Here is an 18980-nt window from a genome sequence, read left to right on the forward strand (position 1 = left end):
AAAACTACAATGAGATATCATCTCACACCAGTCAGAATGGCCATCATCAAGAAATCTAGAAACAATAAATGCTGGAGAGGGTGTGGAGAAAAGGGAACACTCTTGCACTGCTGGTGGGAATGTAAATTGATACAGCCACTATGGAGAACAGTATGGAGGTTCCTTAAAAAACTACAACTAGAACTACCATATGACCCAGCAATCCCACTACTGGGCATATACCCTGAGAAAACCATAATTCAAAAAGAGACATGTACCAAAATGTTCATTGCAGCTCTATTCACAATAGCCCGGAGCTGGAAACAACCTAAGTGTCCATCATCGGATGAATGGATAAAGAAGATGTGGCACAAAATGTTCATAGCAGCCCTATTAACAATAGCCCGGAGCTGGAAACAACCTAAGTGTCCATCATCGGATGAATGGGTAAAGAAGATGTGGCACATATATACAATGGAATATTACTCAGCCATAAAAAGAAATGAAATTGAGCTATTTGTAATGAGGTGGATGGACCTAGAGTCTGTCATACAGAGTGAAGTAAGTCAGAAAGAGAAAGACAAATACTGTATGCTGACACATATATATGGAATTTAAGGGAAAAAAATGTCATGAAGAACACAGGGGTAAGACAGGAATACAGACACAGACCTACTAGAGAATGGACTTGAGGATATGGGGAGGGGGAAGGGTAAGCTGTGACAAAGTGAAAGAGCGGCATGGACATATATACACTACCAAACGTAAGGTAGATAGCTAGTGGGAAGCAGCCGCATAGCACAGGGAGATCAGCTCGGTGCTTTGTGACCGCCTGGAGGGGTGGGATAGGGAGGGTGGGAGGGAGACGCAAAAGGGAGGGGATATGGGAACATATGTATATGTATAACTGATTAAATTTGTTATAAAGCAAAAAATTTAAAAAAATAAAAATTAAAAAAAAAAGGCATACCGTTTGAAAAAATGCAGATGATAGAATTATCACTGTAGGAAATTCTAAAGACTCTAAAAGGGCATTGCTAGAACTAATGATTGAGCTTTGCAACATTATAGGACACAAGGCCAATATACGATATCAAATTTTTATGTGCTAGAAATGAACAATTCAAAATCAATATCAAAAAGTACCATTTACAACGGCTTTAAAAATTATGAAACGCTTATGTATAAATCTTACAAAAACATGTTAAAAAAAAAAAAAAAGATGTGGCACATATATACAATGGAATATTACTCAGCCATAAAAAGAAACGAAACTGAGCTATTTGTAATGAGGTGGATAGACCTAGAGTCTGTCATACAGAGTGAAGTAAGTCAGAAAGAGAAAGACAAATACCGTATGCTAACACATATATATGGAATTTAAAAAAAATGTCATGAAGAACCTAGGGGTAAAATGGGAATAAAGACACAGGCCTACTTGAGAATGGACTTGAGGATATGGGGAGGGGGAAGGGTAAGCTGTGACAAAGCGAAATAGAGGCATGGACATATATACACTACCAAACGTAAGGTAGATAGCTAGTGGGAAGCAGCCGCAGAGCACAGGGAGATCAGCTCGGTGCTTTGTGACCGCCTGGAGGGGTGGGATGGGGAGGGTGGGAGGGAGGGAGATGCAAGAGGGAAGGGATGTGGGAACAGATGTATATGTATGACTGATTCACTTTGTTATAAAGCAGAAACTAATAAAAAAAAAAACCAATTACCATGAAATGTGGATGTGATCCAGTTGTGGACTTAGCCTGTGGATGTGGCTATCGAGAAAATGAGCATATCAATGGACCATTTATCTTGGATAACTGCTGTTTAATCTATTAAATGTTCAGTATAAACTATTTTGTTAACTGTAGTAGAAGTGATCATAAATCATTGTTATGTGTGATTATTACTGAAATATAAAAACTTTAAAATTTTCAAAAAAAATAAAAAATAAATAAGCAATCTTTATGTTTTGTGACCACATTCATTTCAGACAATACTGAGTTGGTAAAGCTTTGACAGTATTATTTCTATCCCTTTCATTATAAAGGAGAATGATGGTTCCTGAAGAGGGTTCTAGGGACCAAGACGCTAGTCCTGTGCCAGCCAGCCTTTATCCACAGGATCTTGGGAAAACCCATTCACCCTTTACATCTCAAGTTTGAATAAATCATTCAACTTTCTCCAAAGGTGGTTGTGAAAATAAAATATATTATTCAGGATAAAATTAGAAATATACATTGTATGAGTCAGAGTAATGCAGGAAAAACTTGTTAAAAATGATAGTTTGTATTTTAGGGCTTCCCTGGTGGCGCAGTGGTTGAGAGTCCGCCTGCCGATGCAGGGGACACGGGTTCGTGCCCCGGTCTGGGAAGATCCCACATGCCGCGGAGCGGCTGGGCCCGTGAGCCATGGCCATTGAGCCTGCGCGTCTAGAGCCTGTGCTCCGCAACGGGAGAGGCCACAACAGTGAGAGGCCCGCGTACAGCAAAAAAAACCCCAAAAAACAAAACACAACAAAAAAACTGATAGTTTGTATTTTAATACGGTCAAATGCAATTCATTCTTTTCTGACAATAATTAGATATTTGTCATTTCAAAGTCACATTTGTTCTGTGGGAGTTCTGTGAAGATGTGACACAGTGACTGAATTACCAGCAAACAGAATGCTCTGCTTTTTTCTTCTTTCCAAGGATAACAGTTACAACGTGAGTAACGGTAGCCATGGTGAGGACTGAATTAACGTGCACCATTTTTCCAGCGTACGCCCACAACAATGTCAGATGGTCGTGCTCAGTCACAGTATTACATTTGTGTTTATGATGAGCTGTTCTCATCTCAATTTTCACAGAAAGGTCATGTGAGAAACATGGAGATTGGAATCTTAGGAAAAACCTGGATGGCTTGGCACTGCAATAAAGTACCATGAATATACTTAGAGCATGAACACTTGGCAGTGGTACGTTGCCCCAAAATTGGTTCTTGGGGGTGAAAACAACTTACTCCTTTTATATATAAAGCACAAATAAATATATCTGGTACAGAAATGGATATATAATATACTTGTGGTATTGAAATATCCTGGGGGGTAGGGTTCATGATTAGAAAAAAATATCTAAATGGGCTCCCTGGAGCAGTGATCATGAAAAAATGGCTGAGAAACTCTGACTCAGAGTAAAACAGCTCTAAGTTTGGGTTCCTGATGACCATACTGAGAGACTTGCAATCCCCCACCTTTACCGTGGGTGAGTCTTGGTGGTGTGCTGGGTGGCTTCTGGGGTCTCTTTCCTTCATCCATCTCTGAAGTGTCATCACTGACCTCTGAAAAAAGAAACAACATTCATCTTATATCTCAGTAAATGCCCTCTGGAAAGTCCATGCGGAATCTCCCAGAGACCCAGGAAAGACCTTGCACGCTCTGGAGCTGAAGGCTGGAGGTTCCAGTCCTGATGAGACCCTGTGACTACCTCCTGAGAATAATTCTACCGGTGGTCCTGTCTGCCACTCAGTGGAGGAGCACAGCAAGGCTGGTCAGCAGTGGTTCCTCCAGTAATGGAATGTCCAGTGGGGGGCAGTCATCTGAGCCCCTGGACCAGAGGTTTCGAGGAGTCCCGGCAACACTTTCAGGAGATCTTCAAGGTCAGAATTGTTTTTATAATTAGATGTTCTTTGCCTTTTTTTTGCTATGTTGACTTTTGCACAGATGACGCAAGAGCCAAGGCAGGTAAAAATGTTGGTGCCTCAGTACACATCAAAGCAATGTCCCCAAACCTTAGCAGGTGGCACTGCATTCTTCACTACCACTTACTCAACATCGAAAAAAAAAAGCCAGTTTCATTTAAGAATGTTCTTGATGAAACGGTTAAAATTATTAATTTAATTAAATGTCTACCCTTAAGGACACATCTTTTTAATAGCATATGTAAAGAACTGGGTAGAACATGTAAAGCAGTTTGCTGCATCTTAAAATACCATGTTGTCTCAAGACTAATACTCAAGTGATTGCTGGAGCTGCAAGCTCACTGTAAAATTAAGTGAACCAAAATTTTCTAATTGTTTATGATATTATAAAATCTGGCATGAGTAGATGATCCACTCAAAACACAAGATAGCATAAGACATTTTATTACAACAGAGTATATGGTCTCAGACTCTATGTTACAACTAACCTTTAAGAAACTATCCCTTGTTGAGTTTTGGTGTAGTATCAAAAGTGAATATCCACAGATATCTCAAAAGACTGTTAAAATACTCCACCTTTTTCAGCTACAGATCTGTGTGAGGCTGGATTTTCTTCCTATGCTTCAACCAAAGCAACAAATCACAACTGACTGAATACAGAAGCAGGGATAAGAGCCCAGCTGTCCTTGATGGTGGAGGTCGGGGAGCGGGGAATAGGTAAAGGAGATTAAGAGGTATTGGGCTGGACAAAAAGTTTGTTTGGGTTTCCTGTAAGATGTTAAGGAAATACCTGAACAAACTTTTTGGCCAACCCAAAACAAACATCCAGGTATAAAATAAATAAACTATGGGGATATAATATCCAGCATAAGAAATAAGGTCAATAAGACTGTAATAACTTTGTATGGGGACAGATTCTTACTAGACTTATTGTGGTGATCATTTCATGGTGTATGCAAATGTCAAACCACTATATAGTGTACCTGAAATTAACATAATACTGTACATCAAACATATTTCAATTAAGAAAAAAGAAAAAAATTTCAAAAGAACCTTTAAAAATAGAAAGCAACTGTTAACAAGATATAGATTGATGCTATTAAAAATGTTCCCTCTCAGCTTTCAATATAATACAATGAAGATATATACAAAAATATTAAGGGGGGCTTCCCAGGTGGCACAGTGGTTGACAGTCTGCCTGCTAATGCAGGGGATGCGGGTTCGAGCCCTGCTCTGGGAGGATCCCACATGCCGCGGAGCAACTAGGCCCGTGAGCCACAGCTACTGAGCCTGCGCGTCTGGAGCCTGTGCTCCGCAACAAGAGAGGCCACGATAGTGAGAGGCCCGCGCACTGCGATGAAGAGTGGCCCCCGCTTGCCACAACTAGAGAAAGCCCTCGCACAGAAACGAAGACCCAACACAGCAAAAATAAATAAATAAAGTAATAAACTCCTACCCCCAACATAAAAAAAAAAAAATCACCTCTGAGGTCCCACTTCGTTGTTTAAAAAAAAAAAAAAAAAAAAAAAAAATATATATATATATATATATATATATATATATATATTAAGGAAGCACATGGAAAAGATAGTGAAAAAATGTTTTTTTTTAAGAATCCAGCCATCTTTCATTAAGGTAGACATTAAAGAGAGTTGCAAAAATGTACAATGATACCACTCACCTAATTTTTTTATTTGAAAAATATATTTATTTTTCATAAAAATATGCTACTTATGGTAATAGGTAATTGGTTTCTTGTGGGCTGCAGGAGAGACCCTCCCACGCTGAGCATTCAGATGACAAATTCCATCACCAGCCTTACCCTTTGGTGCAGGCGTTTGGGCACATTTTGTCCTTCTGTTTTTTGCTCTTGTCATGACCTTTGTGTTCCTGGTTGAGTCATCCTCCCCGTGAGTCACCTGCTCCACCACTTGGAGCATCTTTTGGATTCCATGCCCAGGTAAGGCTGCCCCTGGCCAAACAGTGATTTGTGTACAGTTTTCACTGGGGTCCCAGTGGCCCTCCCCCACCCCCGACAATGACCTCCTTCTCACACTCCCAGTCCCCTCACTTTAAGATCTCTATACCCCGGTGCCTCGCTTTTCTCCTGCTATTTCTCTGTAATTATATATTTTTTCTTGTGTACACCTTTCTTTCCCCCTCCCCCGCCCCCAAACTCACCATCTGCTCTCACTCTCTGTGCAACCTTTTAAAATCAATCAGATAAATTTGGGGGAATCCCAGAGCCCTGGGGCTGATTTCCTGTTTCCTGCCTTGAGACCCCTGCTGCCAGAAAGTGTTACAAGCAAGTAAACATGGCCACATGGTCTGTTTCAGCAGAGGAGGAGTCTTGTAAAGCACTTTTCCAGGTTCCCTAGGGCCTGTGTGTGATACAGGAGACAGGAGAGATCCAGGGGTCCCTAAGTGCCTCTAGTAGGGAAAGTGAAAGGTATCAAAGCATTGAGGGGCAGCAACCCTGCCATAGGGAGTGAGGCTGGGACCCAGAGGACTTGCAATGCCAGGAGGCGAGGAGGGGTGGGTGTTAGCATTAGGGTTCTCTTCTCCCTTTATTTTGCCAATGAATTTTATATTTGTATCTTTGGACCAGATTTTTTATTGAGTGTGCCAAATTGGCATACTGTGGGGAAATTGTTTCCTTGATTTCTCAGTGCTTTTGTAAAAAGCCTGAGCCTCCTGAGACACAAAAGTGTATACAGGGCTTCCCTGGTGGCGCAGTGGTTGAGAGTCCGCCTGCCGAGGCAGGGGACACGGGTTCATGCCCCGGTCCGGGAAGATCCCACATGCCGTGGAGCGGCTGGGCCCGTGAGCCATGGCCGCTGAGCCTGCGCGTCTGGAGCCTGTGCTCTGCAACGGGAGAGGCCACAGCAGTGAGAGGCCCACGTACCACAAAAAAAAAAAAAAAAAAAAAGTGTATACAGTATAAAAAGAGGGGATGTTTGCTTTTACTTCCTCTAGAATCGTTTCACTTTTCATATACCATAGAAAATAAATCTGTAGCTAGTTAATTACTGTTTAATCCAAAAAGGTAATAAAACGTCTCATCTCCTGACATGGCCAAAGGGTTTCAGCCAGGGCTAGGTTCCTAGGTTAAGTGCCAAAGTACCAGGGATACTGGAGCACTCTATCCCTAGGTGTTTACATGTCAAAGGGGATGAAGCCCAGAACTTGGAGACATCTTTAGTAAAAGCTGAAGACACCTGGGGTTTCCCTGCCTCTTGGAAAGAGGCATTTAAATTCTCCCAAATTAGGGTGAGGATCTGGATCTTTTCAATCTTATTGCAAAGCAGCAAAAAAAATTTTTTCTCTTTTCAGGAGGAGAGGATGGCTGTCCTAGTCCTGTATACAAACAGGGCAGAAAACCCATCATTCTTTCTCCTGTGTCTATAGGGTATAATCTGCCACTCACACAGAAAGATTTCATCAGCTCTCTTCTCAAGCCTGTGGGTCTGCGTGTGGGGGAAAAATGCTGCCGTGTCGAGCTGGTTGTGAACAACAATAAAGAATTCCTTTCCCTGACCCAGGTGCTTTGTGTTTCTGCAATATTCATATATATAAAGACCATCACTCTGCAGGAGGGGGTAACATCTCAGAGCCTCACAGTACTTGACGAAGCACATACCTGGCATACGTGCGTAGAAGGTTAGCACAAATCTAGAAACGAGCAGGTCAAAAATTGAATTCTAAAAATTTCCTCCCAATATATTTGCATCCTTTCTCAGCAACAGCATCACCATTCACCCAGCCATTTAAGCCAGAAATGGAAGAGCAAGCCTTGATTTCTCTCTCTCATCCTCAGCTTCCAATGTACCAAGTCTTATCAACTCTACCTTCAACGGATCGTGAAGAGACCCTCTTCTTCTATCTCCACTGCCAGATCTGAATCCAGGCTACTATCAACTTCCATGGCACTTGCCCCCGCAAGGGGTTGCCCTGTTTCCATTCTTTTCTATTTCCAATTTATTCTTTATGTAACAACAATACTGGTCTCATCGTTTAAAATTGGATCATGTCACTTCACTGATTAGATCTCTTCAGTGGCTCCCCATTGCATTTAGAATAAAATCCCACCTCCCACATCTTGGCCTACAAGGATGAGCTGTCTCTAGCCTCCAGCCCCGTCTTGTGCTCTCATCTTACCTCTCCGGAGGTTTTTGTTCCGGTGTCTCTTCTTTGGGGTTAACCAGATATTTCTTTTTCTCTTCTTTCCTAAAAAGAAAAGATACAGATCATCTTTTATAGCTACAAACATTGATCTACTAACCTCCTATGTCAACAATTTTTAGCTTTTACTTTGGGTCCTCAAACCACGGTGGCCAGGAGGTCATTGGTGACCTTAGGTGATGCTGAAATTCTAAAGTGGCAGAGGAGAGAGAGAAGTGAAGAAATGGAGACAATAAGTTTAGGTAACTCATTTCTAGAAGTTTGGTTGTGAAACGGAGGGGAGAGCTGTGGAGGCTGCTGAAGTGAGATGAGGATCAAGAGAAAGTTCCTTTTATGAACTGTGATAGGCTTGGGCATTGGTTGAATGAATGTCCTTGTGAGAGGGAGATGCTGAATTCTCAGGGAAGAGAAGGGACCATGGATACTGTCAGAAGAGGTGCAAGGACTGCCTTGGAGACAAAGAAGGAAATGGAAAGGAGAGGAAAGATGCAGTTGGGGTTTGCAGGGTGGGAGCAGGAAGTGACGGAGTTCCCATCTGATTTCTTCTACGAAACAGGAGGAAAGGTCATCTGTTATGCAAAAAAGGAGGCAGTGAGGCATCAGAGGTTTGGAAAAAATTGCTCAAGGTTTGAAACGATTGTCACAGGAAGTGGAGCTGTGACGCAGTGTAGACGGATCCTTTGTACTGGAATCATGAAGACACGGCGGGTACGCACTGCTCAGCTGTGTGCCTCTCCCCAGCAGTGCCTGATTTCAAATGCAGTGTGCAGGAAGAAGACAATAGTTTCCTCGAACATGTGCCAGAGATTTCTAGGAAGAGACAGAGAGGCAAGGCAGGTGAAGATAGCAGAAGTTTACTGAAACGATGGATCTTCAACTCTGAACTGGTAAGAAGGGTCATGAGAGAAACGCAGGTGATGGACTGGAGAAGCGAAAGGCCAGTGGGCTGGTCACCCAAATGAGACTGAAGGACAGCTGCAGAGGAAACAAATTGTAAGGAAGAAATCGGGGGGGGGGATTTTTTGAATTCATTTTTATAGATTTGGGCTGAGAAGGAGAGATCAGGACTTGAGCAATAGTTATAGAAGGAGCAAATTTCAAGCATTAAGTGTCAAAAAAAAAAAAAAAGGAAATCTCAAATTAACTATTGGGAAGTCGAGCCAGGCTTAAATGATGAAAAGGCCTGTGGATCACCTTTGGGTTCGGGAGGGCAAGAATGGGTGGGGAGAAAAGGTCACTGGAAACAAGCAGAAGGATTTGAGAGGTCAGAATATTGGATGGGTCTGTTATCCACATGTACCTTGAAGATGTCCAGGATGATGGCAGGACTTGAAGTGACAGAAAGACTCTAAGTCAGCCTTGAGTTCTTCCAGGGAGCAGCGGGGAATGATATGATGATAGTGATGAAAAGGGAGTGAGCATTTCACTTGAATGGCTAAGCCTCAAAGGAGGGGATGGGAAACAAGGGGCCGGGTGGGGCAGTGTGTAGCAAGGGGTGGCATCCAACCTGCCTTCAGCCATGGGGTGAGTGATAGCAGAAAATATGCAGCCTTGTCTTAAGAGGAAGCAGAGTCCTCTTGGGGAACCAGCTTTCAGTTAAAGAGGGAAGTGCGACTAACCCTATACGAAGCTGTGTGTGTAGGAGACCTTAATGACTTCAGAACAAACAATTCTGATGGGTGCATATTTCAATGGCCCTAAATGCCTTCTCATTTCCCTATAATATTCATGAAGGCCTTAGAGGAAGACGCAGTGAATGGGAAACAAACTGTATTGGGCATGATGACTATAACCACCTAGTGGGTGCTTATGATAAGATGCAGCTCCAAATTCACCCTCCTGAGATCTTCAAGAGAAAGGCAATCCTTACCTTTCTTGCTGGGAGGTGCCCTGGATGCCTCTTGGAGCTCCTTTGGGTCACTTTGTTCAGAAGCATCATCTCTTGTCACTGACAAAAAATATATAATTCACTTTAGAACTCAGAACAGGCTGATGAGAAAGTGCTGAGGGAGATGGGTGGGAGAACCAGAGGGTGGAGAGCACGTGCAACACAGGTCTGGGGACTCGCCAGGGTTCCCTGGCTCTGCCTTGGTTTGATCAACTTGTGATTACTGCTACCTGTGTGATTATCACAGTGAACCAGGGAACAACTGCTCCACAGAGGAGGGCTCAGTTTGAGCCCTTTAGAAAGAGAAGTACAAAGGCTCTCAGCAGCTAGTGTGCGTGGTGATCTTGAATTCTGACGGCCACAATGAGGATGAATGCTTTTGCCACATGAAAAGTACAAGCTATTGCTTAGATGTCTGTGATGTGATCTTTCTAAACTGCTGTATCTGTGATTATTTCATCTTGAGAAATAGTGAAGGAGGTTAAGTGCCTTATGTATTTCCACCTATTTGCTGTTGAAGAAAGCAGGGGTCAGCCTGTACTTGCCAGCACTTGTTAGCAACAAGAATATACAAAATTCCTCTAGCTTTTGCTGCATGAAGAAAGACAGAAGGACTTGAAGCCATGACAGATAAAGACCCATCTCACAAAAGGCAGTCGCTTCCTCGTTTACACAAGGCTGTGAGATCTGTCTCAAATTCCATCTTACATAGGAATAGCTAACTAACTGAGGCAGCTAGCAAGCAGTCGTTAGACTTTAAAAATGATCTGTTTCATTTCAAATTATTTAAATATCTTAAAAATCCAAATGATGTAAAAATGACGCGGTGTGAATGTGAAAGTTCCCCCAGTTGGGGTGAGGGCTGGGAATGAGGACCATCCATGTCTGGAGCACCAATTCAGTGTTTTTGTTTGCTTTGCATTTTGATGCAGCAGTTTGGGCATTTACCTTCTGGAAGTGGCCTCAGAGAGTGGCTGAGTCAAATAGTCCTGCCATGACTCAGCCCCTTGTCCTTTCCCCAGGGTTCCCACCACATTGCCTCCTGGCAGATGAATGTTCTCCCTTTGCAGACCCCTTAGTGGCGTTTGGAGTCCAGGTCATGATACTGAGCAGGACACTGTGGGGCTCGTGGGCACAAAAGCCTTTCTGTGTCCCCCCCATTTCTTGATTATAGGAAATAGGCTTCATTCAGCCTCCATGACCTTCCTGAGTTCCAACCAGCAGGTTCAAACAGATGCTAATTAGGGAAGGGAGGGGATGTGGAGACAAGGGAGGACCGGGTGAAAGAAACAATAGTGCAGCCTTGGGGCAGGGTCCTGGTTCCCCCTCAAGGGATACGCATAAGGGTAGCTTTGAGCTGTTTTGCAGATACTGAAACCCCCACCAGGTGGAAGAAGTTAACAGGATGCTGCCCACAACCACACAGACCGCAGACCCCAGACCGGCTGAAGCCAGAAGGTTGATGACGCTGACTCCCACTTACCTCACCACCAACCAATCAGAAGAATGTCCACGAGCTGATCACGCCCCCTCTGAACTATTACTATGAAACTTCTCACTACCCCCTCCAAGTTGTGACATACAGTTTTGAGGGCACTAACCTGCTGTGGCCCCCTTTGCCTGGCAAAGCAATAAAACTATTCTTTTCTGCTTCACCCAAAACTCTGTCTCCGAGATATAATTCGATGTCTGGGTATAGAGGCTGGATTTGGCTTCACTTGGGCAAGTACTAACGGGGCTCCTGTCCCTCGCCCTCAGTGCTGCCTCCCGGTCCACCTTTCCCAGACCTATCTCCCTCACCCTCCCCAGGGACTCTCTCTCCCTTTCCAAGCTCCTGAGGACAGGGTGAGCAGCATGAGCTGGGCCAAGATGGTGATGGAGAGCCGAGAGGAGAGCCCCATGCCTGGATGATCCAAATGGCTCCTCTTCATGGTACATGCGAAAGCTAACATAAGCCTAAGTTGTCCAAATCAAGATTACCTGGCACAGGGCCTGATGGAGTGCAGGACATCCCTTGAGTGTCTTCTTTATCTTTTATTTGGGGGATCAGGTTGTCACTGGACACTGAGCAGAGGAAGAGAAGGAATGTCAGATCTGAGGACCCAAGAGCAGGAACCAGAAGTGGGAGGAACAAGAACAATCTATTCCAGCAGGTAAAAATGATGGGCCAGCCAAACACCAAGGTCCCTCGAGGCGGGGTAGAGGGGGACAGGGAACAATTATTTCCTTTCTTTCTTTTTTTTTTTCTTTTTTTCTTTTTTGGCTGTGTTGTGTGGCTTGCGGAATCTTAGCTCCCCAAAAGGGATCGAACCTGGGCCCACTGCAGTGAAAGTGCCAAGTCTTAACCACTGGACTGCCAGGGAATTCCCCAATCGTTTCCTTTCAATCAGTCACTTACTAATTTAATAACACAGGCCCTTTTTTTTTTCCTTTAAAAATCTAGAAGATGGACTCTTCCATTGTTACTGTCTTAGTGGTTATGCTAACCTTATTTGGATGGTACTTTTTAGATGGGTGGAGAAAACATCCAGACCAAACAGGGCCCTTTATTCTTGGTATTGGAGAGCTCAGCACCCATGAAACCATTTTTGACAGCGGCCAATAATATTCCACAGTTACATTTCATGTAATCAAAGTCCTTTATCCTGATGGCTGGCGGAGATAAATGACACAATTTTAGAAGCTAATCAGGTCCAGCAACCTTTAAACATTTTATCATCTTTTCTAATAATTTCGATAACCTCCAAACCATATAAAAATGAATATGGTTGAAACTGAAAGGTCCCTGTAATCAGAGGGTGAGCAGTCGGTAAGCACTGAGGGTGGGTGTGTTGCACAAGTTACTCTTCAGTTCAGAACAGTGTGTTTTGAGTGTTGGTTTGACAGGGCTCTTGGACGTGACGGCAGCAAAGTGGCTCTGATGGCATCCCTGACAAGAGGTCCTGAGCCGTGTTGGTGCGACGGCCCCCCTCTCGTTTTTTTCCTTGTCACTCCCAGCTCTTTTTCCTGGGGCTCCTGCCACAGCCCTCTTGGCTTGTAGCCACCTTGAGCTGGGCAAGTCGGCCCCAAGCAACACTGCCTGAACAGGGACAGGGTAGCTTGGGCGTCTCTTGTGAATTTTCATCACTTATTTGGGATGTCAAGTTGTCACTGGTCATTGAAGACAAGAAGAAAAATCACAGGTTACAGGGACAGGGTGTCAGGGAGGAGAGTGGAAAAAATGTCAGGGGCAGGCAGAGTATCAAGTTTCAAAGGGCAGAGGGCTGAGCTGTTCAAGGGGTGAGAAGCACGTGTTCTGGCTTCTGGGGCTTACCCAGGCCCCTGGCAGTGCCCACATCCTTCTTGGAAAGAGCTGTGTATGGTGGTGCATGCACAGGACGGAGTAGATCAAAAAGACAGGACCCTGCGGTTCTAGGGTCACAGGCACCCTAGGCTGGGGCTGCACAGGTGTTGGACAGGGCCTGTTTCTCACCCAGAGTGAGACTTCCTTCCTGGATGATTCTGGGGAGAGCCACGGTGAGGCCAGCAGGGCTGGGCTGCTCATGCAGGATCTCAGCGCTGGGCTGGGCAGGTGCTCCGGGCTCGCTGACACTGGGTGAACAGGGCTGGCGGCTCGATGGGGGGTGTTGGCAGGTGGGCAGCGGCAGCAGTGCCCAGAGGGAGCTCCTTCCTGCTGGGCTGGCTGCGGCTTCGAGAGGCATCGGTGTGATTCTGCTCCACCCTCCGTTGGAAATGACAACTGGGATTGGTGAAGGATCACACATTAGTACCTGGGAATTATTTGGGGAAGGGGATTTCTTTATACTTGACTTCAATAGGACAAGGGCGTGGAGTCTTTCTCTCACCGGTGCACAGAACTGAGGCATCATCATCATCGACCATTTGTGGCCCCTTTAGATTTTCTTTCTTTGAACATTTAGTGCTATAACAACTGCTTCTAACCTCTGATCTCATACCAAAGTGGTTTCACACAGGAAGCTGCGATTGACTTTGTACCCAGGGATTTATTTTCTTTAGTTTTGGCTTCAGAATTTAGACAATTATGTACAATGCTATAATGTTAAATGTCATCCTTGTTTTCAGAAATAAATATCTCTCACCTCCCTGGAGCAAATAAGAGACAATATAAATTCCTTCGCACAGTGTATTAGGACCTCTATATCCTGGTTTCTGCTCATTTCTGCAGACTCAGTTTCCATGCCTTCTCACCTTGCACCCTGTGATCTGGCCACACCAAACTTCTTTCCCATCCCCAATACCCCAGGCCCTGGGTTTTCTGCATGCCATTCCCCTGCAAGGCCAGGGTCGGGTTTCTTTTATGATTCTACCCTATTTCAGAAGTAAAGTTGTCTCAACCAGTGAACAAAAAAAGCAAAGTAAGGCCAGATTTTGGAGAGGGTCCCAGAGCAAAATCACAGAGTTAGATCCAGAAAGATGCTTGAGCTCAGCCAGGCCGGGGGTGTGGGGTGGGTTGGAGGTACATATCAGTGTGTGGGTCCTTCTGACTCTTAGATTTACTTAGCCTGGGCTTTGAGCACATATTTCTCCCAGCACTGCCCTGACCCTGCCAAGAGCTCAGGCCCATGTGCAGCTGTGCCTGCCTGGGGGAGGACACTTCTCTTTTGCTGCTCCTTTAGCTCAAGGAATCATTTCTCCCTTTGAGGAGGAGCCTCTTAATGGGAAAATGTCAAAGACCAGATGAAGAGCTGTCAGCAGTGGTGACTCCGCTAATAAGAATGTCACAATTCAGTGGGATCTACTGGTCCTTCCCTTGTTGCTCTCAGATAAATGAACCACGTACGTTGACTCAACTAAGTGATTTTACTGCCTGCTCCTCTTACTCTTGCTACTTTCTTCCCAGCGATGTCACTGCTCTTTTAATACTCCTTTATTTATTCAGCTCTTTCTCTTTCCTCAAGGAACTTCATTCTCTACTTCTTTCTCATACTCTCTCTTTCTATCTCTATGTCCACAATTCCCCTTCCTTCCTCTTTAGCTACATTTCTTCCCTCCTCTAGCTTTACAATCTGCCCTCCAGCTGTCCTAGTTTAAAACAGTGATCACAATCTTGGACCCTGGTATTAGGAGACCCAAGTAGGACTCGTGGCTCTGCACTTAACAGACAAGTAACTTTGGGAAAGTTCTTCTGAGCCTTAATTTCCTTATGTGTCGTATGGGGATAATAATGACTTCATAGGATTGTTTTAAAGATGACATAAGATAATCACATAAAGTGCCTGGGATGATGCCTGGCACATAGTAAGCATGCAAAAAACAAACAAACAAACAAAACCCAACCCAACCCAACCAAAACAAACCAACAACAAGGACCTACTGTGTAGCACAGGGAACTATACTCAATATCTTACAACAATCTATAATGGAAAGGAATCTGAAAAAGAATATATATATATACATCTATCTGAGTCACTTTGCTGTACACCTGAGACTAACACAACGTTGTATATCAACCATACTTCAAAAAAAAATACTTATTATTATCCATCCCTATCCGTTTCTCTTCCTCTCTAGCTCTCCTTGTCCTTCTGCCAGACTTGGTCTCTGTCACTTTATGCATTCCCTTCCCTAGAGACCGTCCAGTATGCTAAATTGTACAATTTCCCCCCAACTCATAGAACAGGTAAGACAGAAATGTTTGTGTCCTCTAGAAATTCATCTTAAAGAACCAGGGCCAGGGGTTGCTTTTCCTGTCATACTCGTGAGGGAGAATGGTCCATCTCTTCCCAAAGAGAAAGTGGGCAGTTTAAGTGCATATTCCGCAAGGCAGAAAACCAGCCCAAACTTTCAGTGTAGCAACTTCTATAATGTTTCTATAGCCCCAAGGTTATTCAAGAAGCCTCATACCCCTTTTGAAGCTCTTGAGGGTCGTCATCAAGTTGGGGTATTCACTCAGGTTTATTCGGCTGAACAGCATCTCCAGAAGTGACAGACTAAACCTGTTCTCCAGCTGCGTGAGGATGTTGTACACGACCCTGGATAAAGGGACCAGGTTTCTACAGGCTTCCAGAGATTCCTTAAAAAGCGGAGTAAAGGATCATTATAAATGATTATAAAATGGAATGGAGATTTATTACACACTTGTGGTTTTCTAAGCTGTAAGAAAGTGATTTTGCTCTCTTAAGAAGGAATTTAGTGCAAAATGTCAATAGTCGAATTCTCTAACATAGAGAAATCACAGTTCCACATGTTTACTTTTGGAGCTTCATATATATTTGGATCGTTAGTCACAGAAATTCAGCCTTCTTGAAAATAAGGCTCTTGTGAACCTTATTTTAGGTATATTTGAGGGAAGAGAGAAATGTTAAGGAAGGAAAGTGGAGTCAAAGGCTGCTACTGTGTAATTCTCCAAGGCTTTGGGCAGGACTCTTCAGCAATGGACCTACGGGTCGGTCATAAGTGGCAATTGTGTGGACTGCTTGTTAGCCTCTGCTCTCTCTCTCCTTCTCTCTTGGACTTGAAATGGCCTAAATGGGAAATCAGAGAAGTTCTCCTGATGAGAGGTTGGCCAAAAGGAGAAACATGGCAGGAGAGAATCAACTACAAAATACTTACTGAGAAATGATTAGGCTCAGTGAGCTCATCCTAGGGTACCTAGCAACAGGTAAGACCAACATGGTGCTACCCGTGTTGGGGGAGAGGCACTGTCAGGTGGAGAAGATGGGCATTAAAGAATAAACACAAATTTTAAAAATACTCAGTTCCTACTGATAGCAGTGTTATGAAGGGAAAGCATGGATTGCTATGGGGAAGAATAAGGGGCTCTTAATTAGATGAGTGGGCCAAGGACCCTCTCTGAGGAGACATCTGAGTTATGATCTGAAAAAGGGTTGGATCCAACCAGGCCAAGACTGGGGGAAGATTGTTCTACCAGTGCTAGCACTTTTCTGGGCTTGGGGCTCAGGAAATGCTTTAAACAACCAAAATTATATGAAAAGAGTGCCATTTTTGTCCACATAGCCATATCTCCCACTGCCTGTCTTGCTTCACATCAGAATGGACTGTGGGTCACAAGTTCTTAAGCGTTGGGATGGTACCCTTAGTGGGTTGAATGGTGCCTCCTCATATCCAAAGATATGTCAGCTTGAAACCTGTGAAAGTGACCTTATTTGGAAAAAGGGTCTTTGCAGATGTAAATAAGGATCTTGAGATGAGACCATCCTGGATTACGGTGGGCCCTAAATCACAGTGACGAGTGTCCTTGTAAGAGAAGAGAAAGGGAGAAGACACAGAGAGGAGAAGGCAGTGTAGAGATGGAAACAGCGAGTTAAGTGATGTTTCTGTGAGCCAGGTTTACCACGGATTGCTGGCACCACCAGAAGACAGGAGAAAGTCCGGGAATGGACTGTCCCTCAGAGTCTCGAGAAGGAATCAACCCAGTCAACACCTTGAGTTTGGACTTCTAGCCTCCAGGACTGTGAGAGAACACATTTGCTTATTTTAAGCCATCTGGTGTGAGGTCACCTACCCTGGACACCTTCCTTCCCTGGTAATGACCATTTTTGTCTGGAACTTCCAAATTCTAGAAGCCCTGGGGTGTTGTGGTTTGAGACCTCAATGATCTGGCATTCTTGGTGGGGGTGGGGTTGCCATGGCAAAGTGGTCAATGTGACTTACCTGGTACAGTCTCTCGGTGATGAAGAAGTTGTCTCGGAGGCCTTCAAAGAAGGGAAATGGCTTGTTTATGGCATAAGCAATCTCCAGCTTCTGCTGTATAAAGTGCTGTAGAAGAGCCTCTTTCAAGGCCCTGGTCATGGTGAATCTCCTACAGAAGAGGCACAAGAAGAAAAGAGAAGCAAAGACTTTGAGGAGTTAGGGGAGCTGCTCTCCGTGTTGTACAGGCATCTTGAGACAGGCATCCTGGTCCCAACGGCATCCCTTAGCAGTCTGAAAAGCCACATCTGCCAAAAAGACTCATGGGTATAGGAAGCAGTGACAATGCCCAGCAACAACAGAAGCTGAAGGTGACCGACAAGGTGACACTGAAATCCCAAAGGGGTTGCTGGTACTAAATAGAGCTACTATTTACCATGTACTTCCTGCATGCCAGACTGTGTACTAAGGGTTTCACATGCAGTAACTTATTTGATCTTCACAAAACCCTTTCAGTTTGGATTGCACCTATTTATATTGTCAAGGACACTGAGACAGAGAGAGGTTTAATAACTCGCCCTAAGTTGCAAAACTTGGAAGTGGTAGAGAAGGACGAATTCCAATTTTCTGGTTCCAGGTGTGTAGTCTTAAATACTATGGTCTGTGGCTACACTGAGCTGAGTGAACCAAGATTGCCAGGACTCAGTTTAAGTATATACACTAGCAATGCTCACACAAAAGGGAACGCTCAAAGACGAGTAGGAAGATGGAAACCTGATAATATTTAGAAACTTTATTAAACCACCTACAATCTCTGACACGCAAACAAGCCTGACATAAATAAGAACATGAAGGGTGTGAAAGGCATGATTAGCAAAGGTGACTTGACGGATTTATTTTATGTATCAATTTCACATCTCAGAACAGACATGTCTTTTCCCATGCCCATGCGACATTACAATATTTGACCATTTGTAGGCCATGAGAAAATATTGATAAGTTATAATAGCAAGAAAATGTACCTATGATATCCTTGACAAATTGTCAAGAAAAGGGAGTCACTAAGAAAAAATTCGATCGCCTAGAGATTTCTTTAAAAACAAAACAAACATGGATCCCATTTTTCCAACTTCACTTTGTGTCGAAGAAAAAGTTGAACTGTTAATTAATGACTATTTCTAGGGATTTAATCCCAGTGGCAGACTGAGCAACCCTGTCTCTTTCTCCTCATTCCCAAACACTTAAGGTTAACAGAAAAAAATATACATTGTAAAAAACAAACATCCAGAACAGGACTAGAAAACAAGAGAAGATGCCATAGGGGGTCTATAGTTGTGATAAAATCCTAGAAGATAGAGAACAGATGGGAAAGAAAGCTACCGTTCACCATCTGCATAGGGGAAGGATATTGCAAAGATCAGCACAGAGCCAGAAAGCACCAGAATGATCACATGCTAAGAAGAGGAAGGGGCCCTGGATGACTAATTATACTACAGCATTCAGAATAGAACATCCTCCATAACCCTCATTCTTCATCTGTTATGATTGCCAAGGATGAACATGAAGCACAGAGGGGTTAGGTAACTAACCCAAGGTATTTGGTGGCAAGGCAGAGCTCATCCGACCACAGTCCCATTTCTCA

General features: G+C 43.9%; 1 protein-coding gene and 1 long non-coding RNA gene across 9 annotated transcripts in view; one reads left to right on the forward strand and one right to left on the reverse strand.

Annotated features, from left to right (window-relative positions):
• SP110 (SP110 nuclear body protein) overlaps window positions 1-18980 on the reverse strand; it is a 46709-nt gene that overhangs the window by 26581 nt on the left and 1148 nt on the right. For 5 of the 8 annotated variants that reach the window (XM_081242956.1, XM_081242955.1, XM_081242953.1 and 2 more), the window contains exons 2-9: window positions 17363-17510; window positions 15593-15761; window positions 13200-13466; window positions 11708-11791; window positions 9710-9787; window positions 7816-7884; window positions 5480-5629; window positions 3211-3297 (exon numbers count right to left, since the gene is read on the reverse strand). In XM_081242956.1, coding sequence (XP_081099082.1) covers window positions 3211-3297; window positions 5480-5629; window positions 7816-7884; window positions 9710-9787; window positions 11708-11791; window positions 13200-13466; window positions 15593-15761; window positions 17363-17500 — 1042 coding nt within the window. In that variant the 5' untranslated portion in view covers window positions 17501-17510. The remainder of the gene's footprint in view (window positions 1-3210; window positions 3298-5479; window positions 5630-7815; window positions 7885-9709; window positions 9788-11707; window positions 11792-13199; window positions 13467-15592; window positions 15762-17362; window positions 17511-18980) is intronic. The other 3 variants (XM_081242954.1, XM_081242957.1, XM_081242958.1) reach the window with 3 other exon arrangements.
• LOC308621986 lies at window positions 8430-11389 on the forward strand. The gene is made up of 2 exons (XR_014016549.1): window positions 8430-8726; window positions 11096-11389. It is a non-coding gene; the product is annotated as an uncharacterized lncRNA (long non-coding RNA).

Source organism: Mesoplodon bidens, assembly GCF_964165515.1.
Source record: "Mesoplodon bidens genome assembly, chromosome: 8".
NCBI lineage: Eukaryota > Metazoa > Chordata > Mammalia > Artiodactyla > Ziphiidae > Mesoplodon > Mesoplodon bidens.